The sequence below is a fragment of the Arvicola amphibius genome, chromosome 1 (genome assembly GCF_903992535.2).
Source record: "Arvicola amphibius chromosome 1, mArvAmp1.2, whole genome shotgun sequence".
NCBI lineage: Eukaryota > Metazoa > Chordata > Mammalia > Rodentia > Cricetidae > Arvicola > Arvicola amphibius.
In genome coordinates, this window is record NC_052047.1 from 151929388 (window position 1) to 151955319 (window position 25932).

Sequence of the window (25932 nt, forward strand, 5' to 3'; positions counted from 1 at the left end):
CTGGGCATAGGTCCCATCAGAGACAGGTAGATCTCCAAGTTCAAAGCCAGTCCTGGCCTACATAGTGAGTTCCAGGACAACCAGGGCTATGTAGAGAGCTCCTGCCTCAATAAATAACAAACCTGAGTGTTGACTTCAACTGTAATTCCAGCACTCACAAGGCTAGGGTGCTTGAGGTTAGCCTGGGCTATTAGAACTAAAGCAGAAACCTACCATACCATTGCATTATGAATTGAAGAGGAGCAGCCTAAGGTATTAAAAAAACTAGCCTTAATTTATCCAGTTATCATATGAGAACAACCACCAGATATCTGATAGATACCCCGAGGCTATGTAGAAGTTAATTTGGATCCTGTGGAAATGTGAGGTCTGAAGAGACACAGAAGGAGGAAAAGCAGTATAGACAGTATGTAGATGAGGTAAATAAAACAAGCATGGGGCAGCACCTAGATCATTGATAGAAATGGAGTAATTTAAGTTAAAGTGCTAGCTAAAAAACAAGCCTAAGCTATCAGCCAAAGTTTCATAATTAGTAATAAGTCTCCATGTGTGATTTGGGGGCTGGCTGGTGGGACAGAGAAAGTCTCCAAAATGGGAAAAACAAAGCAATCAAAATAAAAACCCTTGATATAGCTCAGTGAGAGAAACACTTGATTAACATTTGCAAAGCCCTGGATTTGATCCCCAAAGCCACAAAAAAACTAAAGTATACTTTCTGTAATAGATTTTCATGCATTCTTACCTTGTCTATACTTTCTAGGCCCACAAGCTTCTCTCTTTTCTTATAGCCAACTTCTCTCTGCCTGGAAATGCGATTATATGGATGAGGTGACATATTGGGGAGCTGGAAAAAGAAGAAGCCCAACCCATTGTTACTAAATACAAGGAAGGGAGAAGCAAGGCAAGCTGCTGCCCCCCCTCTGAGAAGCGGACACAAACCGCAGGAACCAACCGCAACAAGAGAACCCGGCAGAACCGAAGCAGAGGCCAAGGCTATGGGGTGAGTCCTGGAGACATGGCCACCCACAATGAGCAACTTTCCTAAAGAAGCTTATTTCTTCTTGTGTCTTTAGCACTTGCTTTCCTATGCATTCCCCCATAATCCTTCAGCCAGAAAGGAGTTACTGTGGGGCAAAAAATATGTTTCCTTGAAACACAGTCCTGTGCTTCATCATCTGTGTAACTTCTGTGTGAGCTAGTGGGTTCCAGGACTTCACTGCAGTCTTAGGATGTGTGCAGTGAACGCCAGTTCTCCCCTTAAGATTTCTTGGTGGTTTATGAAATCAACCCAATTGCACCGACAAAAGTGAATTCATTCTTCCATCCTTTTAAAGCATTACAAAGCAAGTTAGTTATTAGTGGAATTAATTTCCTTCCTCTGAATGTCTAGTTTGCCAGCTAAATCCCCAGGGCGTATTTAAGCCAGGCGGTGACTGGTGCATGCCTTTAATCCCGCACTCAGAAGGCAGAGACAGAAGGATCTCTTTGAGTTTTGAGGCCAGCCTGGTCTACAAGTACTAGGGTATGCTTCAAAGCTACAGAGAAATGCTTGTCTGGGAAAAAAAACCCAAGGGCAAAAAAAAAAAAAGTGTGCTATGAGTGTACAATATATGTAAATCAACAGGTAGTTAGTGTTAAATATTTTCTCAGACACCAGGAATAACAACCGTTCCTAGCCTTGAGTATTGTGTAGATTGTTTTGGTAGGGGGATAGGTTTTTTGAGACAGGGTTTTCTGTAGCTTTGGAGCCTGTCCTGGAAACTTGCTCTTGTAGACCAGGCTGGCCTTGAACTCACAGAGAACCCGCCTGCCTCTGCCTCCTGAGTGCTGGGATTTAAAAGGTGTGCACCCACCACTGCCCGGCTAGATTTTGTTTTCTTTGTGTGCAGTAAGTGAAGGGTATAGGTTACAAGATACCTCAGATCCCTTTTTGGGCTGAGAATCTGATTGGTGAATGACAGTTTTTATTCATTGCCTGTAACTCTGCCATGTATCATTTTGTCATCTAAAATATTTTGTAGGTTTGGGGAGCTTCAAAAGCAGGGTGGCTTGTTATCTTGTGTCTATTCTTCCTGCCCTCCCCTCTCAGACTCTTTTAAAAAAAGATCCTGGCTGGTGCTTTTACTAACATTTGTGTGAGCCTGGCCAGAGGCAAGCCTCTTTCCTCCCATAGAATTGCCTTGGGCTCCAACTTTTGATTTCCACTCAGATGTGGAGCCAAGATCCCCATTGCCAGCATGTCTGAGCGCCCTCTCCATTTCTCTTCCAGTGGGCGGGGCAGCGCCGAGGCTACGACAACCGGGCCTACGGGCAGCAGTACTGGGGGCAGTCTGGAACAGAGGGGTGAGTGCAGCTCTCCTTATGCTCCTCCCTCTGGGCTGTGAAGCCATTCCTATTGACTTGGGGAGGCAGAGGGGTTTGGGCTTGTTTTCTTAGGTCTTTAGGGTTTTGCCCACTTAATATGTTCATCTGGAAGAATTTAACCTGGGGAAAAACTTACCCGCTTATAGTATCAAGATTGAAATAATGTCTTGTTCAATAATGGGTAACTGTGGGTTGTGCTTCTGGAGACCCATATATCACCACCCACTCTTCTTTCCTCCTTCCTCAGGGCTACCGTAATTTCTATGATCGTACAGGGGTGACTATGATCGATTCTACAGACAAGATTATGGAGTACCAACAGATACAGAGACTATTACAGACAATACAACCGGGATTTATGTGAGTATTATCTTGCATAGTATTGAGGGTTGAAGGGGGAAAGGACCAGCTGGTATGAATATCATGCCCTTTCATCTCCTCAGCCAGGCTCTGGCTCTAAAGTGATGGGGTTTTCCCCTCTCCTTCTAGTGGCAGAATTACTACTACCACCATCAACAGGACAGAGACCGATACTACAGGAACTACTACGGTTACCAAGGGTATCGGTGCCAAGCCCCTGCTGCTTTTCACCTGTCCAGCCATGAAGCTGAGGCTCTGGGATGCCAAGCATCCCCCAAAACACAACCAAGGAAAACAGGGGCTGTCGGGTGGGCTGAGCTGCCCGGGGAGGGGTGGTTGGGGGGGAGGGTATGCAAGCAGGGGTGGGAGAGGGGGAAGTGAAGCAAAACAAAACTGTACATTTTTTTTTTTTAAAGTTGTTGAAAAGAATATTGTCTTATTCTATAAAACATTTCAAACCTAGTTAGGTTATTTGTAATCAAAAAACATTTGCACAGAACAGCAGCACTTAGGGCCTGCCTGTTCTGTACCCTGCAGCTGGATAGGAAAAGAACTAAAGCGGACACCCCTCCAGCACCTCTAAGGCAACTGGAATGGTTAGCCCAGCCAGGGAGAGTGGTGTGGGGAGAAGGGAACACCATGAGGGAACTCTGCATAGCAGGCAGGTAGTAGGGACAGAGGAGGCAGGATTAGGGGCAGAGGGGGAGCACCTGTGACCAGGGCAATGAAAATAAATGATTGGCTCTTATCAGTCACTTGCACCAGTTAACCGTTTGTATTTTCGTTACCAAACCTTTCCCTCTTGGGATATCTGATCTGTTAGGCTGGGAGGCCCCAAATGTCCCACTGTCCACTTTGTTGTACCTTTGTGCTGTCTGCCTAAGGCACAGAGACTAATAGTTGGGTTGGTTCTATTATAGGATTCCCAGGCCATGGGGACTGTTGGGGACTACAGATCAGAATAGTTTTTCCCCATCCATGTTTTATGCAATGAATTCCCATAAAGTCTGGAGGAGAGTGGGAACATAGCCCTCAGTCTAAAGACGGTGATTTGCCAGGCCCTAGACTCTTTGTCTTCTCAGTTGATAGAGGCAAGAGATCTCTAGAATCATTTGGTAAGATTGCCTGCCTCTTTTTAGTATGAGGGAAGGAATGATTCTCAGGGTTTCCGCTCACAGAAACGCAGCAAGATGATGTTCACTGCGTCAGAATATGTATATAGGTAAATCTGTGGTGTGGGCTGTCAGGCCCAGGTGCTGAGAATAGCAAATATTTTATACAGTGGGGGATGCTGCCCTGCTGCTGTTTTTGTTTTTGTTTTTGTTTTTGTTTTGATACACAGATGAGAGTGAGTAGAAAAGGGGGGGCAGCTCAGTAGGGCTGCAGAAACTTGGGAAGACTGTGTGAATGTGTGTGTGGGTACATGCAGGGGAGCACCTTTTCCCAACTTACTGAAACAGGATTCCTTCTGGGGTGTTTCCTTGTGAGCCCCAGAGAGGCCTTTCATCGAGAGGACTTCATTTGGGATCATTAAATTTGTAACTTTTAACCAACACCCCTCCCAGTTTTGACAGAACAACTACAGGTTGCTGGGTTTCAAGAATGTGGGCAGGATATGGCAATCGCTCTTTTAATATTGAGCTTCAATTTAAATCATCTTGCTTAGCTAAAGCTTACTCAGCAAACAGCATCCTACAGTACTTCCTGGTGAGAGAAACCTCTGGCTGTTACTACTAGAACATATTTCACATCCACTTCCTCACCTGAGCATTTAGTTCTCTTGTTTTAACTTGTGCTGAGATTTGGATCTTCCCTGTCCTGATGTCTTTGCTGTGCAGTTCTTCTCTGGGTGTTCAGACCCTTATTCTGACTCTCTGGTCTGTTAGGACTCAACCTTCTATTCAAGGACCTCTTTCCAAAGGTCATTGCAGACCTGGACGGAGATAGCTTGCTCATGTTGTGTCTTTTCTATCACACCTGTCCCTTATGGTGCCACAAATGGATTTGTGTGTTACAGTGGGCGGAATGACTGCATGTATCTTTGTAACTCACTGGCATCATTAAGGAATTTGAGAAAGCTTTGTTTATAATGTCAGGGCAAAAAGGTATAAACTGGAGCCCAAAGAAATCCCCTTAGGAAAAGATTATGTTATGAAAGAAAACTTAGTTTCCAGAGGCAGAAGCTGACCCTTGAGATGTTCAGTCCTCCAACAAATAACACTTTTATAGTAGTCTGTGACATGGATTGTGGATGGTTGGACCCACAGATGGGGGCATAAACTTAACACTGAAGTTTGGAGCAGCGGGTTAGAAAGTATACTTATTATTTGATAATAAAAAAGTCTTCTTTTTAAAAAGCTGTTTTTCTAACTGAATGGAGAATAAAGCTGCCACATCCTTGTTGGGTCTGTCCAGGAGGTCTCTTGCATCAAAGTGAATGTCTGCATTTTTTTTCTGTCTCGTGTTTTTATTATGAAAAGAAATGTTATGGTGGGTGGGGGGGGTGCATTATGTTAACAGGAGAGAACCCTGGCTTTGTTTCCCTTAGAAGACTTGTTTAGTGTTTTTTATCAGACTTCTGTTGTAGTTGTAGATGGAAAAGCTTGTGAGAAAAACAAACACCACATGGAGCCTGTAAATGTTTTTGCACAACCTGTAAAGCGTTCTTGGAAGTGGCCAGTAAAAAAAAGAAAAAAAGGGTTTTACCATTTTAAAAAAATGTAACTGTGTCATTGTTTACATCTGTAAACTCTTCCCCTGTTCTCATTATATCATTCTGGCAACAAATGTAGGCACAGTAGTTCCAGTTTTAGAATAAATGACCATTTGGATTGAATTTTCCTATCTCCTGTGGCTGCACTGACTGGAGTGATCATGGGGGTGTTTAATAATGTATTTTTTTAATGTTTATTTTGAGACAGAATCTTATTGTAGCCCAGGCTTGACTGGAACTCTTTTTTTTTTTTTTTTTTTTTTTTTTGGTTTTTTCGAGACAGGGTTTCTCTGTAGCTTTGGAGCCTGTCCTGGAACTAGCTCTTGTAGACCAAGCTGGTCTCGAACTCACAGAGATCCGCCTGCCTCTGCCTCTCGAGTGCTGGGATTAAAGGCGTGCGCCACCACCGCCCGGCTATTGACTGGAACTCTTGATCATCCTGCCTTAAATCCCGAAACGCTTTGTTTGTACTTGTTTGTCATCACCCCCAGCTTATTCACCTATTTTAAATTTTGGTGTATGCACATAAGTTCACAGGAAATCAAGTGTTCATGTAGGTGGGGAGGGGAGGTCATGTGGAGGTCAGAGGACAACTTTGTGAAGTCTTTATCCTACCTTTATACAGGTTTCAAGGATCAAACTCAGATGAAGTGCCAAGCCATCTCACCAGTCCCTTCATTTTCATGCTTAGTTACCAAGTTGTACTCAATACAACCAAGGATAGCTTCTTTGCATGACTGCTGTGCTCTTTTCTATAATGGGAACCATCTATGAATGGATTTGTCTACCTAGTGTTTGCTTAGAGAAACATTATTATTTGAAATTTTATGTGTATGAGTGTTTTGCCTGCATCTAAGTCCACCCACCACATGTGTGCAATGCCTTTGGAGGCTATTAGAGGGCATTGGAGCCTCTGGAACTGGCATTAACCCATGGGTCTAGCTGCCATGGGGATTCTGGGACTGAATCCTGGTCCTCTGCAAGAGCAGCAAGTGAGCAAGTACTTGTAACCACTGAGCCATCTCTATCCCTCTTATACTAACATCTGGAGCCGTTAGAGTAGAAAAAGCAATTGTCTATTTGAGGTTAAATGAACGGTTCCATTTATGAAAACCATTAAGTTTATGCACAAATAATTATTACCTAAGAAGAAAAATCTTCATTTTCCCTATGCATTTGAAGAATGGAAGTTATAAAAAACATTGCAACAACATTGCAATGTACTGAACAAACAGGGCTTAGTGTTATATGCTGCTGCTGGCAGCAGCAATCAAACCCATTATCTCATGTGGGTCACTGGAACCTTTTTATTTTCTTTCGGTCTTTTAAAAGGGTATATTTCCTATAGCCTAGGCTGCTACCACACCAAGCTCACTAGGATTTTTGATTTTTTTTTTTTTAACCTGTGAAGATCAAGATGATTTGGGGGAGTTCTCTGTTCTACCATGTAGGTCCCAAGGATTGAACTTAGGCCATCAGACTTAATGGCAGGTACTTCTACCCACTGAACTGTAGGTGGAATTTTTCTGTCCTGCAACAGCTCAAACACATCGAGGCTTATATTAATTATAAATGCTCTGCCAAAAGCTCAGGCTTATTACTAACTAGCTCTTACATTTTAAGTTAACACATATTCCTTATTTATGCTCTGCCATGTAGTGGTACCCTTATTAGCATGTCATGTTCATCTCTGCATCTGGCTTGTGACTACAGACTCTGCCCTTCCTAAAGTTCTCAGTTTGGCTTTCCTGCCTATCTTTGTCCTGTTCAGCTGTTGGTCAGTCAGCTTTTTTATTAAACCAATCACAGTGACAAATCTTCACAATGTACAAAAGCATTATTCCACAGCACTGAACCATCATCTTAGCACCCATTGTTGGGGCATTTTTAACTTAATGTTAGAGCTGCTTATAATTAGAGCATGGCTGGGCGTGATAGCACTTGCCATTTGTCCTAACGCTAGATAGGCCAAGGCAGGAGGATTGCAGTGAACTCAAAGCCAGTATATACCAGATCAGCCTGGATTACAGAGCAGTACTATTTCAAAAAACAAGAACAGCTGGGTATATTGGTATGTGTGTAATCTTGGCACTGGGGAGTTGGAGGCAAGATGATCACAAGTAATACCCTGTCTCAAAAAGTCAGTAATGGTCCACCCCTCAGCTTTTTACAAAAAGATTTATGCTTATGCATGTTTTGCCTGCACATATGTGTGTGTGCCTGGTGCGTGCAGAGCAAGAAGACAGTTGGATCCTCTCGAACTGAAATTCAGTTGTAAATCGTGGGTGCTGAGAACTGAACCTAAGTTCTCTGCAAGAACAGCTGCTTATAACCACTGAACCATCTCTTCTAGCCCCACTCTAATTATTTTAATGGGTATAGTTCACACCTTGTTTGTAGGGCTGCTAACCTGGTTTTCTCTCCTCAACCAGCTATTCACCCATATGACCAGGTATCAAATTGGGTTGAGGAGAGTAACCTGGGTTTTTTAGTGGGTTAAGGTGGGTGTGACAGTTATCCTAATGCAGGGTTACATCTGCCACATCAGAGCTGATAAGATTTTCTTACTACCCTGGTACTTGCCCAACACTGATACAGTAGGAAAGGTATTAAGCACCCATTGCATACTGGGTATTGTGAGCAAGCAGGGATTATAACAAGGGATCCTTCTTGGATAGTTACCACAGGTATCAAGAAATAAAGATACTAAAATACTGAAAATTAAACTTCAGCACTGAAAGTGTGGTGATGTGTACAGGCATACTCTTGTGAATGCAGGTCAGAGGAACTCTTCAAACAAAAACACCTTCTGGAAGGTACTCTGCGGTCTCCTAAACTTGCTAGGCACTCCAGGTATGTGTGATCTCTAGCCAGGATATAAGGTAGCATACCATGCCAGGCTCTGTGTTCTTTCTTTTTTGTTGTTGGCCTTTGTTTCTTGTTTTTGTTTTGTTTTGGGCCTTTCTGGTTCTTCCAGACAGGGGTTTCTCTGTGTCAACAACTATGGCTGTCTGGGAACTCTATAGATCAGGCTGGCCTAGAACTCAGAGATCTGATGGCCTCAGTGCTGAGAAAAGGCATGCCTCCCACCGCCTGGCTTGTACTTTTTTTTTTTTTTTTAATAGATATTCTTGCGTCATTCTGAGGAGAAAATAAAAAGCTCCAGTTCAACAAGAAAACAATAAAACTGGGCCAGGTGGTGGCTCTGCACGTCTTTTATAATCTTGGCACTGGGAGGCAGAGTGAGTTCCAGGACAGCCAGGGCAACACAGAGGAGCCCTGTCTCGAAAAACTAAAAAAGACAAGAAAACAAACTGGAACTGATTGTTTATTTACCTCCCAGAGAGACCAAGGAACCATGCTTCAAGATGGACTGTGTCACATTTGTATTATTACAAATAATCCCTCAAAGAGAACCTCTACTTGGAAAGATGTAAAAATTCTCTTGCAAAATCCACACTGTGCTTTTTGAGCCCAAATCCTAGTGAACTAGAGTACCCATGACTTCTTTAGTGCCCCTGGGGCTCGAGCTCTCCAGAAGATGTCGAGTTCCAGATTCTATGGGACACAGTGCCCGGCTCTGACTTCGAGAGGGCAGGGGCAGCCATTTTAAGACCAGAAGCTTTCGTAAGGGATCGTTCCATATTGGGAACGCTGGGGGCCGCCATTTCAAGAGCAGTGCTGTACGGCAGCTTGACGCTCGCCTCCGTGCGGTTCGCACAGGCAGCCGCCATCTTGGACAGCGGCTGCGGTGCTGCCATCCCGGGCGCCGAGACCCCCCCGAGTCGCCTCTCCGTCCCTCAGTGCACCTCCACCCGGATCCTGTCTCTGTGCCCGCGGAAAACCACCCTACTCGGTCTACGTAGTTCTCACTGCTGTCGTGGCGAGCCCGTGAACGCTCCGCGGCTTGTGGGCGCTCTTTTGAACAACCCCCCACTGGGGGCGCTCGCGCGCCTCACCCGCGATCTCCAGCCCTTACTATGTCTAACTGGCTCGACTGGCCCTGTTCCCTGGATATGGCAAGTGTATCGACTAAGGATCCTCTTTCCCAAGAACGCTAACACAGGCGCTGCCCTCTGAGGCTCTGGATGGACTTTATTCTTCAAATGTCTTTACCTTTCCAATAGCTCCAGGTGAGAGCTGAGAACAAGCACCCGGGCATTCCCCCTCTCCATTGCCTGAACGGTATCACAGAGGGAATCAGCAGGATTCTGGCAGTTTAGCGGGGTCCCTCTGGATGGAGTAAAAGGTGTTTGCAGTTGGCCTCAAAGGGTGAGGAGATGGGGTAGACATGGGTAAGGAGGGCCTGTGCTTCAGCGAATCTCATGATAGGTATGGGTAGAGAACGGGCTGCTACAATATCCGATCTAAGGTGCGGGTATCTGTAGGGGAGACTGAGTTCAGAGGGACAGACTCTCAGAGGAGGCAGCAGAAGAACTTCTTCTCCCGGAATGGGTTTCCGAAGTGGGCACAGGAGTGATGAGGGGATCCTCAACAAGCGTGGGCAATCACAGTAAGGTCATCAGGTCTGCTGCCGCCTTGGACCCTGGGGCACAGCCACGAGGGGAAACATTAGCCAGAATTCCTGAAGGGCCGCAGCTCCCTTCGCCGAATAGCTATCTTTTAGTTTCTAATGCCCTTGAGACAGTCCTATCCCCCATCCCCACAGTCCTCTTGGAATAGCTATACTGACAATGCTCAGTACTCAGCCTCTGACCTCAGGGTGTCAAGAAAAGAAGCATCTTTTTTCAAGGGTTATAAAACCTACAGCTGAGGCCTGAAGAACTAATGGGAGCCAGGGTCGCACCCACCTTTATTCGGCACAAACTGGCCTCAATCTTAAGCTGTTCCACCATCTTGCGTGCTTGGCCAATACTCATAGTGCTGTTCACAGGGGTCTCCCCTTTCATCCTGGAGGGAAGACGGACAACTCAGTACTCTCAGCTAACAACACTCAGCTCTTCACCAACCGCAGGGCCGGGGTTGGGCCAGTAGTTTTGTACCCATAATTATCTCCACTCTCCAGTGGCAATCCCATCTCCTTTTTCTCAGTGGGGAGAATGGAGAAAAGGTGCTCTCTAAATCCTTGGGTCCTCGTCACCAAACTATACAAATGTTTTAAGGATTTTCAGTCTTTGAGCCAATACATTAGCAGCAATGAAAGCATCAGTCAGAACGAGCCCCACCCTGATGAAATCACTTCGGCCACCTGTCCCCTTAAGCCCCTACTGAGAAGAGAAACAGGCTGCTCTCTACTCACCTGAAATGACAGGCAGTGGCAGCAGCCTGGGATGTAGTGTCGTGGGGAGGAGGGCACCGAAGCTCTGATTCAGATAGGTGCCCTCACCACCTGCAGGAACTTGCAGTAAAAATAACTGTAGCAGTGACAGCTAATATCAGAAGAGGTCACTAGATGCTCAGACTGGAAGGTCCTTGGAGGGGGGTGGTCTCAGGTTCTGCAGCTCAAGCACTGTCCAGAATGGCTGGTACCTGAAGGATTGAAGGATGCTAGAAGGAGCTGCTCAGATTCTGGAGCGTACCAACTGCCCTAGCCAGTGGGGGGATCTGACTGCTGCTTGTATCCCCTGTACACACCCTCACTAGTTCATCCGTCTCAACCACTTGCCCCTGCCCATTGGAGAAGTCTTTAGTCTGAACTAGAGATCCCTCCCTAATGGACATGAAGCTGAAGCAGGCTCCCCTCTTAAATGGGGTGGTCTGGGCCTGTGACAGCCCTGCAATAGAGTCTGTACCCCCTGCGGGAGACCCTGCTCATTTGAAAGTCTGACATCAGCTGGACTGCTCCCCCCACACCCTGACACAAGCACTCAGCACCTGAATCTTAGTTTTCTTTCACAGTGGGCCCTCCATTCTGCAGATCCAGGAAAAATGTGACGCTCTACAAGTGATGAGCTTCTAGGTCACCACTTTCTAAGCACAAGTGACTTGAGTGGGCGATCCAGAGGGCAGCAGAGGTGACATCAGGAAGATACCTAAAGATATGATGCAGCAAAGAAGAGAAGCTGGGGGGAAAGAGACATGCAGAGACCAGATCAAAAAAAGGATCAGATAAAGGGAGGTAAGGGAGGTACGGTAGCTAGTGTGGCTGTTATGAACACAGGTGGGCTTCTTGGAGTGGGAAAGAAGTGGTGGCAAGTGGCAGAGTTGGGGAGATAGCCACTTGATTCGAATTTTTCAGGTAATTGGAGTAGATTGTACTATTCAAAAAGATGTGCACTGGCCTTGCCCTCCTGGAGGACATTGTCCAGAAGATGTCACCTTCAGAGACCTAGTCTCATGTTTGTAGGAATTCTGAGGTTGACTGCGTCACGTGGGTCGCTGAAGGTCTATCACGCAGCATAAACTGGAGAAAGGGGCTGAAAATGCTGCTACGCTTCACTAGCCGGACAGCAGGCCATCTGCGCAACACACAAGATTCGGGTTCTGGCAGGGTGCAAGTTCTCAGGGCAAATGAGCCCCGCACCACACACACACACTCCCCTTGGGCGCCTCCAGCCTCAAGGAGCTCTGCTGAATAAAAACAGCACCCATTTCACCACCCCTCCACCCACCCCGCCTGCACCCAGATCCTGTCTTTTGGGGTCAAAAGGCTGGTGGTAAAGGTTTCGGAGAGGGCCCTGATTGCGGCCTCATCGGGAGAACCAAAGGATGCTGCTAAGTCTCAGCCTGCCTCCGGGATTATAGTGGGACCCCTTTGGTCGCTGAACTGGCCTGTAATGATCCTCTGGCAGGACAGGGGGAAGCACAAAATAGGAGCAAGACATCTCACTGGCCCTGCCCCCTGCGCTAGGTCCCCGCCCCTGCACGAGCCCTTCCCCCGCGCTTAACTGGCGACTGCCCGAAGGGGGCCGGGCTCCCTCGGCAGGCCGGAACTCCCTTCTCTAGGTTGCTTGGGCAGCGGGAGGCTGCGGTGACAGGCTTGGTGTCAACCACGTTACCGCAGGGGTGGGCGCCTCAGCGTCACTCCCGCAGGTGGGCCACAGGGCTGTGTGATCGCTTGGTAAGCGATCACAGGTCCGGGAGGAAGGGAGAAACTCGGGAGGCAGGTCACTCATCCTCTCCTTGCAATCCCTGGCATTGTGGATCCATGTCTTCTGTGCTTTGAGAGAGGTTTAAGGGCCTGGTTCTATGTATGGAACAACGCTGTGAATGTATCAAGGAGGTCTTCCACCCACCCCCCCCCCCCCGGCCGGCCCCCGGCGACCTGAAGGGGAAGGCTCCACTGGCAGCGCTGGAAGGAAACTCGGTGAAGGAGTAATTGGAAGAAAAGCGCGTGTGTGAAACAATAACTTGGCTTATCCTGCTATCATCTACTCCTCAAAGCCAGTTTAATAAGCTTGACTTTTTTGTTCCCGTTCCCTGGGGGGGGGGCGCAAAAAATACGATTTTTCCCCCCTCCTCTTTCTCCAGGAACCTCCAGCTGCCCTATCCCATGGCCAAGGGTATCGTCCCCTGTGGAAGACCAGCCAGAAGCTCAAAGCCTGAAGCTGGGGCAGATCCTCTGCTGTCCCCCATCATGGCAATGACCCACCAGTACCCTGCCTTACTGTGGGCCCAGGAAGTTAGGGCCATGTTTGGCAGGCCGTGCCCGCAGGCTGTTGCCTACAGTTTTGGGGGTGCTCTTCTGCACCATCCTCCTCTTGCTTTGGGTGTCTGTGTTCCTCTACGGCTCTTTCTACTACTCCTACATGCCGACTGTCAGCCACCTGAGTCCTGTGCACTTCCACTACAGGTGAGGAGACTGCTCCAGCGTTTCTCTGTGTTTCCTTGGATGTCCTGGGAAACTTGCTCTGTAGACCAGTCCTTGTAGTAAAGAGCTGTGGGCCCGGATTCCCGCCGCCCTGCTCCCGCATGCTTAGCTTTACACGCGAAATAACAACACACCAAACTGTATTCTTTTAAATACTGCCTGGCCCATTATTTCTGCCTCTTACTCACATCTGCTTTAACCCATTTCTAGTAATCATTTAGGGAACGTGAATCTTATACATACAGGAGATACAGGTATGAGCTGTGCACCCATGTACCATGTGCAATTTTGCCTATAATTTTTCTTAAGATGTATCCATAGATCCTTTTGGAGGAATGTTTTCTTTTTTTCTAATTAGGCCCCAGACCGGAACTGCTTGAATCAGAATCTATAGGGGTGGGGACCCTGAAATCCAGATGCCCCGAGCTCTTTAAGGGAGCCTGTAAGAACACCTGAGTGTCCTTTGGTTCCTGCCTAGAGGTTCTCTTCTAATAGGGACATAAACTGAAGTGGGGGAAGAGAATGAAAGCCTTATTTGGTACCTTGAATCTCCTGGCCCGGTTGTTGTCCACTTCTCTGTAATGGAGAAAGGGGCTGGATGACAGGAGGGAGCCCTGGAGGCCAGGCATGGGGGCAAGCAGGCAGAGGAGCAGGCTGTGGAACGGCACAAATGGTCATTCATCCCTTCTCGTCTAGGACAGACTGTGATTCCTCCACCGCCTCACTCTGTTCCTTCCCTGTTGCCAATGTCTCGCTGGCTAAGAGTGGACGCGATCGGGTGAGTATAAGAGCTAGAGAAGAACCAGGAAATCTCTAATGGCTCGAGAAAGATGTGGAGAGCAGGATTGAGCAACAGAGATTTAAGAGAAAGGTTCTGAAGCAAACAGAGGCTGAAAAGAAAATCTAGATGTTGGTCCCAGTCCCTGTGACGCATACTTGTAATTTCAGCACTAGGAGGAAAAGGCAAGAAGATGAATTCCAAAACTGAGACCAGCTTGGGCTGCATAGCCAGATCCTATATCCTCCCAAAAAAAGTAAAAGGAGGGTTAGGGGTGAGTCCCAGTTGATGGAGTACTTGCCTCCTATATGTGAGGCTCTGGATTCAATCCCCAATATAAAATTGATGTCCTACTGATGTGTATGCAGCAGGCGTCAGGAACAATCCCATCTTGCACTTACCACATGAGCCATAGCTCCTCAATAAAGCTTGTGTTCTAGACCCAAGTGAACAGGTCAGCTAGCTGGAACAGCATGGCATCCACTCAAGGATGTGAAGCTAATATGTAAGGCCAGGTATGGTATCTGTGACTTTAATAATTCCAGCACTTCTGAAGCAGAGGCCAGCCTGATTACACTGTGAGTTCCATGCCAGTCAGGGCTACATAGTGGGACCCTGTTTGTTATTGTTGTTGTTGTTTTGGTTTTTTTTCTTTTTTAAGCTGCAAGGTTACACAAAAAAAAAACCCTGTCTTGTAAAATAAAAACAATAATAGGAATTAATTAATTCAAAACTGAGCATTGTGGTGGTTGGCGCACACCTTTAATCCCAGCACTCAGGAAGCAGAGGTAGGTGGATCTCTGTGAATTTGAGGCCAACCTGATTTACATTGTGAGTTCCGGGATAGCCAGGACTACAGAGAGTAGCCCTGTCTCAGAAAACAAAATCAAACAAGAACCTGGTATATAAAATTATGAAATTATTAACAACTATGTGTTACCTGTTATCACAAAGGGTACTATGCCAGAGGACTGGCCAGATGCCAATGTGACTTCAACAAACCTGGGAACTGTGACAAGTGTGCATAGACACAGCCTTCTCTACTTGGCAGGCTGTGGATGCTCTGATGAAGGATAGGTTCCCAAGCTTTAAAAGGACCTGGAGGGTCAGTGTCAGTTTTGATTACATGAGTTCTTTTAGTTGTCAATCTTAGAAGAAACTGACTTTATGCTGGGGCGTCAGCCCTTGCACAGTGGTGCACGTCTGTAATCACAGCTGTTGAAGTTAATGTAGGAGGTGTTTGTCTTTCCAGACAGGGTTTCTCTGTGTAGCTCTGGCTGTCCTGGAACTCATTCTGGAGACCAGGCTGACCTCAAACTCAGAGATCCACCTGCCTCTGCCTCCGGAGTGCTGAGATTAAAGGTGTACACTACCAGTACCTGATGGAGGATGTTTTGTGTTTAGGATTTCCCTGGGCAAGTTAGTTCCAGGCCAGCCCATATTGATAGCCTGTCAAAAAAAAAAAAAAAGCGGGGGAGCCCACACTTGAGAGGTAGAGGCAAGAAGGTTAGCCTGGACGACATGAAAAATAAACAAAAAATGGTTAGCCTCGAAGTTGTGATCATCTTGTCTCAGCCTCCTATGTGCTGCAATTATAGGCGTGCAGTACCAGTCCAGCCTGGAAGTGGGTGATCTAAGAGCTACCTCTGCCTCCCACGTGCTGGGATTCTAAATAAGCACAACGCAAGGCCTGGAGATAGGCTTTGCAGCCACCACTTTTTTAGGGCTTCTTTTGTTTTTTGTTTTTTTAGTAGGTTTCTTTTGTTTTGTTTTGGTTTTTTCATATGGGATTTCTGTAGCTTTGGAGCCTGTCCTGGAACTAGCTCTTGTAGGCCAGGCTGGCCTCAAACTCACAGAGATCCACCTGACTCTGCCTCCCAAGTGCTGGGAGTAAAGGCGTGCGCCACCACCACCCAGCTTTTCTTAATAGGTTTATTGAGATAGAATAGTTACTCTTCCAGTATGCAGTTCTATCACTTTATTTATTTACTTAGAGATGGTTTCATTATTTAGCCTTTGGCTGGGCCTAGAACTTGCTATGTAGACCAGGCTGGCATTGAGTTTCATGTAGATCCTCCTGCCTCTGCCTCTGGAGTTCTGGGGTAAAAACATGCGCTGCCATGCCAGACAGTTGTATCATTTTTAATAAACTCAGTGTTGTACACACAGACACAAATAGACTAATTTTTTTAAATTGAATTAACTCTGGATAACAAGATGATCTGCCGCTACAGTGATTGTGCAAGAGCTGGCCAGAGAGGCAGAGTAGAACTTGCTTAATTAGTAAGTGAGGGCAGGCTGGGCCCAGGGGGCCAGCTCCAGCATCACACAGGCCTGAGTCACAGATGGCCCAGTTGGCAGTGTGTCTGTTCACTTTTGGGAAAGAAAAGCAACAGGGTTCTTTTCGGAATAGTGTAGTAGTCTGACTCAGACCCAAGAGCTAACTGGGTGAGTGTGGTGGTTCGTGCCCAAAATTTCAGCACCAGAGGCCGAGGCAGGAGAAATTCCATGAATTTGAGACTATATAGTGAGTGCTAGGCCATCCAGAGATATATAGCAAGACCCTGTCTTAAACACCGGGTTCCCTACCTGACAACCCCCACCTCCAAATAAAACCAAGTCAACAAACAAGATAGAAGTCTGGAAAGTCAGGGTGTCCAATGACCAGGAGGGGGCAGCATTGAGTCAGGATGTACTTTAAAAAAAAAAAAAAAAAGATTAAAACAAGCCAGGCACGGTGATGCACATGTTTAATCCCAGCACTGGTGAGGCAAAGGCAGTCGACGCTCTGATGGTCTACAGAGTGCTTCCAGGCCAGTCAGAGCGACATAGACCCTGTTTCAAAACAGCACAAATTTTTTTTTAAACAAAATGGGTGTTGTTCCCTTGGGCAGGTGCTGATGTATGGACAGCCATATCGAGTCACCTTAGAGCTTGAAATGCCAGAGTCCCCCGTGAATCAAGACTTGGGCATGTTCTTAGTCACCGTTTCGTGCTATACCAGAGGTGGCCGAATCATCTCTACTTCTTCACGCTCAGTAAGTGTTTGAAGACAGTCTGGGAAACTGGGGACAATAGTGGACGAATCAGTGTGTGTGGCTGATACTTCAAGAGAAGACCTCCTTGGCTCTGAGATCAGGCCCCAACCAGGATAAGTGAAGAATCTGATTAACAAGCCAAACATTTGCCCGAACACCTAGTGTCTGATGGGCATGCCCAGCTTCGGAGTAGTCTAAGAGTACCGCTGCTCTCAGAACAAGAAGACTCCAGAAACATACCAGCTTTATAGTAACTTCCTCCTGACCAGACCAGCAAGAAATGCAGAGTTCTTGTTAGCACGTAGCAGACACATTCAGCGCTGGGCCCCATTTAAACCACACGATGATTATCTGCATTTGAGGACAGCTTCAGGTGGTGCATTGGGACACAGATCCCAAGCCAGATAACAGACTCTGGTGGGAAAGGTACATGAGAGCAGACTGCTTACCTGAGGCAGGTGTTTTAGAGAAGGGAACTTGGCCAACTTGGCCGCATTAGAATGGAGAAAAGAGGTCGGGTACCAGGGAGACGTTACTGAAACAAATGGAATGGTTGGGTGGGGACTAGGGGTTAGGAAGGGAAGGGGAAGGAACAGAATGAGCTTCTTTGCATACATGGACTGCTCAAGCATGGGGCAGACTGGAGAGAACACCTGTCCCCAGCCTTCCCTTATGGCCCTGTCAGGTGATGCTGCATTACCGCTCCCAGCTGCTCCAGATACTTGACACACTGGTGTTCTCCAGCCTCCTGCTGTTTGGCTTTGCTGAGCAGAAGCAGCTCCTGGAGGTAGAACTCTACTCAGACTACAGGGAGAATTCGGTAAGTGGAGCAGTGGAGTAGGAGACAACCCTCCCGCTGGCCCAAGAGTGTACCTGAGGAGCCCACTGGCAGTCACCTGCAATGACCACAGAGGCTGGAAGCGGACCTCAGACTGGGCCCAGCTGACTCTGCTCTCCCCTCCCTCGCAGTATGTGCCCACAACTGGAGCAGTTATTGAGATTCACAGCAAGCGCATCCAGATGTATGGAGCATACCTCCGCATCCATGCCCACTTCACTGGGCTCAGGTAAGAAGCTCTCCCATGACCTGCCCCAAAATGAAGAGGGTTTCAGGCAGAGGTGACTAGTAACAACATCATATCATATTTGACAAAGGCCAGAGGCTCTCCTCCCTAGTTTGACTAGGCTTTCAAATGAGCTTCTTAGAAATCCCATGTGAGAATTGAGAAACCCTGTCTCCCACCCCCCCCAAAGAAAAAAAAATATAATCCCATGTGAGGGACTGGAGAGATGGCTCAGGGGTTAAGAGCACTGGCTGCTCTTGAAGAGCTGTGTTCATACCCAGCACTCACAAGGTAATAGTTCTGTAACCATCTGTAACTCCAATTCCAGGGTATCTCATGTATTCTTCTGGTCTCTGGGGACACCAGGCATCCATGTGGTGCATGAAGATATAGTCAGGCAAACGCTCAATATACATTAATCCCAGCACTTGGAAGGCAGAAGCAGGCAGATCTCTTGTGAGTTCAAGGCCAACCTGGTCTACAAAGTGAGTTGGAATGGCCAGGGCTACACAGAGAAACCCAGTCTTGAAAAGGGAAAAAAAATTTTTTTTAATTTGTTTTGTTGTTTTGTATGTAATAGTGTTTTGTTGGCATGCATGTATGTGCACCACATGTGTGTCTGGTGCCTAAGGAGGTGGGAACCCCCATGTGGGTACTAGGAATTGAACCTGAGTTCTTTCCAAGAACAAGAAGTCCTCTTAACCACTGAGCCAACCCTCCAGCCCCATTTTTAAAATCCCATATGAGATGACACACCCTGACATTTCAGCACTGGGAGGCCTAAGGCAAGAAATCTTGGGCTACAAAGCAAGACTCTCAACATAAATAATGAAAAGAAAGTAAGAGGCTCGATCCCATGAGCCAGGTGTAGTGTTCTGTGTTTAGTCCCTGCTACTCAGGCAACATAGTGAGATCCACATCGCCACCCACCCCACCCTAATAACAATACCCACGTAATCCAGATGCCTTGTTCCATCGGCTCAGCAAGAGTTGGAGTGTATAATGCTGTGGCCCTGTGATACTGAGGCTGCCTGAAGTCCTTGGCCTTTATTAGAACCTGGTGTGGTGTCATCTGGTAACTGGCAGGGGAGTGGGTGCCATAGTGGCAGAGGGCAGCTCCAGCCACACTCACTCAAGTTGTCGTACAAGTATTTGTGGAGTGTTAACCGCTCGAGCTATCTGGTAACTGCTGCTCCCTTCCTGGCCCTGTTTCCCACCTAGGTACCTGCTGTACAACTTCCCTGTGACCTGCGCCTTTGTGGGTGTCGCCAGCAACTTCACGTTCCTCAGCATCATCGTGCTCTTCAGCTACATGCAGTGGGTGTGGGGGGGCGTCTGGCCCCGACACCGCTTCTCTTTGCAGGTCTCAAGGGGCGAAGGCCCTGTTCTTCTTCCTCGGTGGTCCTTGTCGGTGGTCAGGGCATGTTAGGGATAGGGCGTGGTTACTGTGAGGGGAGCCAGGCTTCACCGCGGTGGTTATTCCTCCACAGGTAAATATCCGACAAAGGGATAGCTCACGACAGGGTGCCCAGCATCGGATTTCTCGCCATCAGCCAGGTAAAGGGGTTGGTTGACAGTGTTGTTGAGAGATGTTTTGGCTAGGGTAGAGGGACTGCCTGCCTCCAGTCCAGAGTAGCTACTGTGAAACTGAGGGTGTTAGGAGAGGCTGAAGGAGGTGGAGCTGGCACTGCAAACCAAGCATAACCGCTGAGTCTAGCTGTCCTCTGTTTGCCGGACCTGAAGGCCGGGAGGAGTCTACCCAGCATTCAGACATGACAGAGGATGGTGAAAGCCCTGCAGATCCCGCAGGAACAGGTAAGATGCTGTCCCTCCTCCTCCTCCTCCTCCCCCACAGCACTCCCCTTCAGTGCCTGGCTCTCACCTCTGTCACACCTCTGTTCCCCTTTTGGCTGAAGAGGGCCAGCTATCTGAGGAAGAGAAACCACAACGAAGGCCCCTGAATGGAGAGGGGGAGCAAGAGCCAGAAGCTAGTGATGGTGAGGGACATGTATAATGAAGTGACTTGTGGTGGGGACGCCCCTCCATCCCTGCTAACCTGTCTGTCTCATTTGCAATTTTGTTTGGCCCTTTCCTGGCTCAGGTTCAGGCTCCTGGGAAGATGCAGCTTTGCTGACAGAGGCCAGCCTGCCTACCTCTGCCTCTACCTCCACCTCTGCCCTTTCCCCTGAGACTCTGGGTAGCCGTGAACCTTCTGCGAGCACCATCAGGCAGCGTCCAACATGCTCCAGTTCCTGAACAAAAAGACTCCTCACATTCCAGCGCTTCCCCATCTGACCCTTCTCCCCTTGTCATCCCCCTTAATAAACTATTTTGTGCCAGGTGCTTGTGTGAAGGTCAGAGGACATATTCCAGGGGTCAGCTCTTTCCTTCCACCATATGGGTCCTGGGAATCAAACTTGTATCATTGAAGATTTTGCTGTGTGTATATGTATGTGAATGAATCTACATAACTACATGTGCACCACATGCGTGCAGGAGCCCATGAGTCAGAGAGGACGTCAGATTTCCTGTACCTGGAGTTGCTGGAGTTACAGGCAGTTGTGAACTACTATATTTGATTCTGGGAACCAAACCCAGATCTTCTGCAAGAGCAGGATGCTCTCTTAACCATTGAGCCATCATTCCAGCCCTGGGCATTCGTTTTTGATTACTTGCTTTTGCTTCTTCAAGACAGGATCTCTCTGTGTAGTCCTGGCTGTCCTGGAACTCACTCTGTAAATCAGGCTGGCCTCAAACTCACAGAGATCCACCTGCCTCTGCCTCTCGAGTGCTTTAAGATTTTTGGTCTTTTGAGACGGGTTTCTCTGTAGCTTTGGAGCCTAGCTCTTGTAGACCAAGCTGGCCTCGAACTCACAAAAATCCACCTGCCTCTGTCTCCCAAGTGCTGGGATTAAAGGTGTGCGCCATCAGCGCCTTTTTAAGTATTTTAATTCTGTGCATGGGTATGTACATGTGAGTTCCGGTTCCCTTGGAGGCTGGAAGAGGACACTGAATCCCGCTGGAGCTGGAGTTACATGGCTGTGAGCCACTATCTTAGTTAGGATTGCGATTTCTGTGATGAAACACCTTGACCAAAAAGCAAGTTGGGGAGGTTTATTTAGCTTACACTTCCATATTGCTATTGATCAAAGGAAGTTAGGATAGGAACTCAAACAGGGCAGGAGCTGATGCCAGGAAAGGAGTTGTTTACTGACCTTCTCCACAGTCTGATTTCTTATGGAAGCCAGGACCACCAGCCTGGTGATGACCACAATGGACTGGGCCCTCCCACAGCAATCACTAATTTAGAAAATCCCTTACAGTCGGATCTTACAGATGTGTTTTCTCAATTGAGGTTCCCTCCTTTCAGATAGCTCTAGCTTGTGTATCAAATTGTCATAAGATCAGCCAGCACAGCCATTGTGTAGGTGCTAGGAACCGAACCTAGGTCTTCCTAGAAGAGCAGCCAGTACTCTTAACCACTGAGCCATCTCTCTAGCCTCTATTGCTTTCTTTTTTTTTAAAATATTTATTTATTTATTATGTATATAATATTCTGTCTGTGTATGTGCCTGCAGGCCAGAAGAGGACACCAGACCTCATTACAGATGGTTGTGAGCCACCATGTGGTTGCTGGGAATTGAACTCAGGACCTTTGGAAGAGCAGGCAGTGCTCTTAACCGCTGAGCCATCTCTCCAGCCCCCCTCTATTGCTTTCTTTAAAAGGATATTAGTAGTACAAGGGCATTACACACTCCAAGGAGATTATGATCTAATGTCCCCAATTATATGCAAAATTTTCTTTGTACTAAGGAATTGATCAGCGTCTATATCCCAGCTATTCAACTGAGACAGAAATGTTATTTGAGCCCAGAAGTTCAAGAATGACCTAGACAATTACTTTGTTTTCTTTCTCTTTCTCTCTTTTTGCCTGTTTGATTTTTTGTTCTGTTTTGCTTTTCAAAACAGGGTTTCTCTGTGTAACCTTGGCTGTCCCGGAACTGGCTCTGTAGACCAGGCTGGCCTCGAACTCAAAGAGCCTGTTTCTGCCTCCCAAGTGCTGGGATTAAAGGCGTGTGCCACCACCACCCAGACTGTTTTCTTTTTTATATATTTTGAAACAGATCCTTAGAGGCTGACCTCAAACTTTTAGCAACTCTCCTGCCGTAGCATCCCAAGTACTGAATTACAAGCTTGCAGCACCGATCCAGATGTTTCATGATGTCGGTCTCACTACGTAGTGCAGGCTGTTTTCTAATGATTCTGCCTTGACGTCCCTTGGGCTGAGAAATTCAGACATGCACCTCCACACTCATTGCAGCTGTTTCCATCCGTAATCAAGGGGAGAAACCCTATCCTGGCCAGTAGTAGGCTTCCTGCTATAGCCATGTGATTCTCATCTCAGGGGAGGGGGATAGGATAGGGCGGGTCTGGAGAGCTAGGATACATCATTCTGGCCTTCACACCCCTCCCTTCCCTGTCCATTGGGAGGCAGAAGACAGGAAATGACTGCCATGAATGTGGTAGGACTTTCACCAAAACAGCATTTTGTAATTCAGGCCCCATACCATCCACAGATGTTTTCCTATCTGACATCAGCCAGGTGCCCTCCCTCCCCTGATAATTCTCCTCTCCCCACCCCTTCACATGACTGCAGCCTTTGGAGCCTCCGCTCCTGGCTGCTGTCCACATTTCATTCCTGTCAGAACCCAGGCGTCCTGGCCTCCAACTGAAACCACTGCCTGTGGCGTCCCCTATCCTTGGCCCCGTGACTCAGTCCCTCTGAGGGAACCAGCCCTCTTCTTGGCACTCAGGGGCTAGGTGGTGACATCAGAGTTGAGGGTATAAAAGTTCTCAGCCAAAATAGAATTGAAGATACAACCTGACAGTGGCCCGTGACAGGGGCCTCTCCGACTGCTATCCACAGATGTCTGGAGGCAGATTCTCACTGTGTCAAGGCCTACCCACTGGTGAGAGGCTGCCGCGGGTCCTGGGAGGAGGGTGGACAGGGAGGAGCCTGGATTGCCTGGACAACATTTGCACAAATGCAGGTAGGGAGTCTGGACTCCCATGCCTGTCCCCACCCCTGCTCTTCCTTTTCTCCTGGCCTTTTCTGGATTTTTGTGCATCTTACTGAGCGCTGTTTTATATAGGTCAGTTTGCTGCCGATTCCACCTTTCTTCCCTGAGCCGAATAAATCCCTTTCCTCCTCCTCTTCCCCTAGCACTTTTGTTTATCCACTAACTGCTTGCTTCTAGCACTTTGCCTGGTGCTGCCCAAACATCTGTCTCTCGTGTGTGGGGCCGTATTTTATTATTTTTATCCCAAACCAAGCACAATCAGGCCTAGCGACACACACTATTAATCCTAGTGATTTGGAAGTGTAGACAGGAGGACAGGGAGTTAAAGACCAGCCTCAGACCAGGCTCCCACTCCCGCTCCCCCCAAAAAAACTGCGTTAAGAAGCCAATTGACAAATAACTGCATGTCTCAGTCCCACCTCTTTCCTTTGCCCATCTTGGTTCGGTTCTGTGTTGTGCTTTTCCCAGAGGTCTTGTCCTGGAAGGCAGGGCTGACAGTATTTACCCTCTCACTCCTTCCCTTCCAGACTCCATGGTGGGCTCTCTTTCCTTTCTGTGGCTTGTGGCCATGACCACCTCCTTGGTTTCTAAAGCTCAGATCTTGACCCCCCAAGACTACGAGGAAGAGGACTATGAGGCCTTAACCACACCTTCTGTGGCTGTCAGATGCGACTATGACCGTTGCCGCCACCTGCAGGTGTCCTGCAAGGAGCTGCAGAAGGTTGGACCAGTAGCCTGTTTGTGCCCGGGGCTCACTAGGGAGGATCAGCAGCCAGACCCTCCGCGGCTGGGAGAAGTGCAGATCTTGGCGGAGGAAGGCTGCGCTGTTGTCCACTGGTGCGCTCCCTTCTCTCCAGTCAATCACTATTGGCTTCTGCTTTGGGAAGGCAACGGCGCTCCACACAAGAGTGGCCCCCTCAATGCGACAGTTCGAAGAGCGGAGCTGAAGGGACTCAAACCTGGTGGTTCTTATGTTCTTTGTGTGGTGGCTGCTAATGACGCTGGTGAGAGCCATGTTCCTGGAGCAGATGCGGAGGGTCCTGAGAACTGGGCTAAGCCTTCTTTTGGGCCTTGTCGAAAGCTTATCATGCCGCCTAGACCTGTCACCCTGGTCCACGCAGCCGTGGGAGTGGGCACAGCTTTGGCTCTGTTGAGCTGTGCTGCCCTGGTTTGGCATTTCTGCCTTCGTGAGCGGTGGGGTTGCCCCCGACGCCAAGGTACCACCCAAGATTCAGAAGCTCTTTGATGGGATTCCCACCGACTACAAACAGCTCTGGAACATTCCAGCCACATCTGGAGAACCCAACCCACTCCCAGGGGTGTGGGGCCTGCAGCCACCTGGCACCAGGGCACAGCCAAGTCAGAGCCGAAGCCCGGGCAATTGGCCTTGGGGTTGAGAGCTTGTTTAGTCCGTAACTAACTGGTCACTATGTTCCCTGGAGTCGACGAAGGAGTAGCAATTATTCAGGTGTAAACGATTTAAATTTAATGGGCTTGAGGGTGTAAAATCTCGAACATTACATAGGTACTTATTATAGTCGGTTAAAATGGGGCTATTTAAGGCCCTTCATGGTGTTCTACAATTCTAATCCAGCATTCTGGAGGCAGAGAGGCAGCCTGAGCTACACAGAAAATTCCAGGTCAACCCAGATTATATACTGAGACCCTGTCTCTAAAAGAAAATAAAACAAAAGTAAAAACCAACAAAGAAGGAGCAAGAAAGACGGTTCCGTAGTTAAAGGTACTGGCCACCTCCAGAGGATCACAGTTTTAGTCTTAGCACTCACATGGCAGCTCACAGCCATCTGTAACCCCGTTTCCAGGGAATCCAAAGTCTACTACTGACCTCTGCCAGCAGCGGGCACACACACGCACACACACACACACGCACGCACACACACACACACACACACACACGCATGCACGCACGCACGCGCGCGCAAGCAAAAAACTCATACGTATAAAATAAAAAGTTTGAAAATGTCAACTGTCATAGGCCTTCCACAGCAAGTGGCAGGCCAGGTTCAGGCTGTTGGCTGGGGTGTGCCAACGCAAACAACACATTCTCAAAAGTGCTCCGTGACTCTGGGTGGCTCCCACATATATTCTGAGAGTAAGCTTCCATAGGGTAGGAGTTGAGGTTGGAGCTGTGCCTTTCTCCTACCTTCTGTTTTGTTACTAAGGATGAGCCTGCTCAGAGTTCAACTGTGTCTGGGGAAACTGAGGATGAGCTGGAGGAGACAGAAGGTCCAAGCTGCAGTCTACACAAGTGAGTGTTTTTGTTAGTTATTAATAATTTATACCAATGACTCCCCTCACATTTGTGTAATTGTTTATCCACTGTAATAACATTAAAGGCAAATTAGAAGCATTGTATTTTCAATTTTCATGATCCTGTTTAATTCCGTATATACATATACCTATTTTTTCATCATGTCTCAGTCTTTCGAGTAAGATCAAGTATATGACTGTTTTTTAAAGTAATATACATATACTTTCAGTTTGTGTTTGTTTGAGACAGGGTCTCACTGTATAGCCCTTGCTGGGCTAAAACTCCCTATGTAGACCCAGTGGACTTGAAATCCAGAGATATTCCTGCCTTGACCTCCCAAGTGCTACTTTCCACATAGTTCAACCAGAGCTTTGAATTTGTGATAATCCTCCTGCCTCAACCTTCTCAGTACACATGTCACCATACCCAACTTCAAAATGTATTTGTTATTTACATTTTTTTAATTTTTAAAAACTTTTTAAGATTTTGAG

The 25932-nt window shown here is 47.6% G+C and overlaps 4 protein-coding genes across 4 annotated transcripts in view; 3 read left to right on the top strand and 1 right to left on the bottom strand.

The window, feature by feature from the left end:
* Hnrnpul2 (heterogeneous nuclear ribonucleoprotein U like 2) overlaps positions 1-5560 on the top strand; it is a 16636-nt gene extending 11076 nt beyond the window's left edge. Inside the window, 8 exon segments of the mRNA XM_038323017.1 lie at positions 789-803; positions 806-837; positions 839-1000; positions 2270-2347; positions 2612-2630; positions 2633-2673; positions 2676-2720; positions 2854-5560. Of these exon segments, the coding sequence (XP_038178945.1) occupies positions 789-803; positions 806-837; positions 839-1000; positions 2270-2347; positions 2612-2630; positions 2633-2673; positions 2676-2720; positions 2854-3105 (644 nt within the window). The 3' untranslated portion in view covers positions 3106-5560.
* Positions 5561-9853: 4293 nt separating this feature from the next.
* On the bottom strand, positions 9854-10771 carry Gng3 (G protein subunit gamma 3). Its single transcript, XM_038313560.1, is given in 4 exon segments — positions 9854-9897; positions 9900-9982; positions 10247-10348; positions 10698-10771. Coding segments are annotated over 3 exon segments (228 nt in total). The 5' UTR covers position 10348; positions 10698-10771.
* A 1513-nt stretch (positions 10772-12284) lies between these two features.
* On the top strand, positions 12285-20431 carry Bscl2 (BSCL2 lipid droplet biogenesis associated, seipin). Its single transcript, XM_038330090.1, is given in 12 exon segments — positions 12285-12430; positions 12869-13022; positions 13024-13190; positions 13905-13986; positions 16881-17024; positions 17710-17844; positions 17994-18091; positions 19310-19451; positions 19579-19645; positions 19832-19903; positions 20005-20085; positions 20190-20431. Coding segments are annotated over 11 exon segments (1275 nt in total). The 5' UTR covers positions 12285-12430; positions 12869-12890; the 3' UTR covers positions 20345-20431.
* A 3270-nt stretch (positions 20432-23701) lies between these two features.
* On the top strand, positions 23702-24415 carry Lrrn4cl (LRRN4 C-terminal like). The gene has a single exon (XM_038319219.1). The coding sequence runs from the start codon at positions 23702-23704 to the stop codon at positions 24413-24415; it is 714 nt and encodes a 237-aa protein (XP_038175147.1).
* Positions 24416-25932: the final 1517 nt, after the last annotated feature.

Bases quoted from the DNA above. Each gene is read 5' to 3' on its own strand.
- Lrrn4cl (XM_038319219.1), top strand. From the start codon at position 23,702: ATGGTGGGCTCTCTTTCCTTTCTGTGGCTTGTGGCCATGACCACCTCC.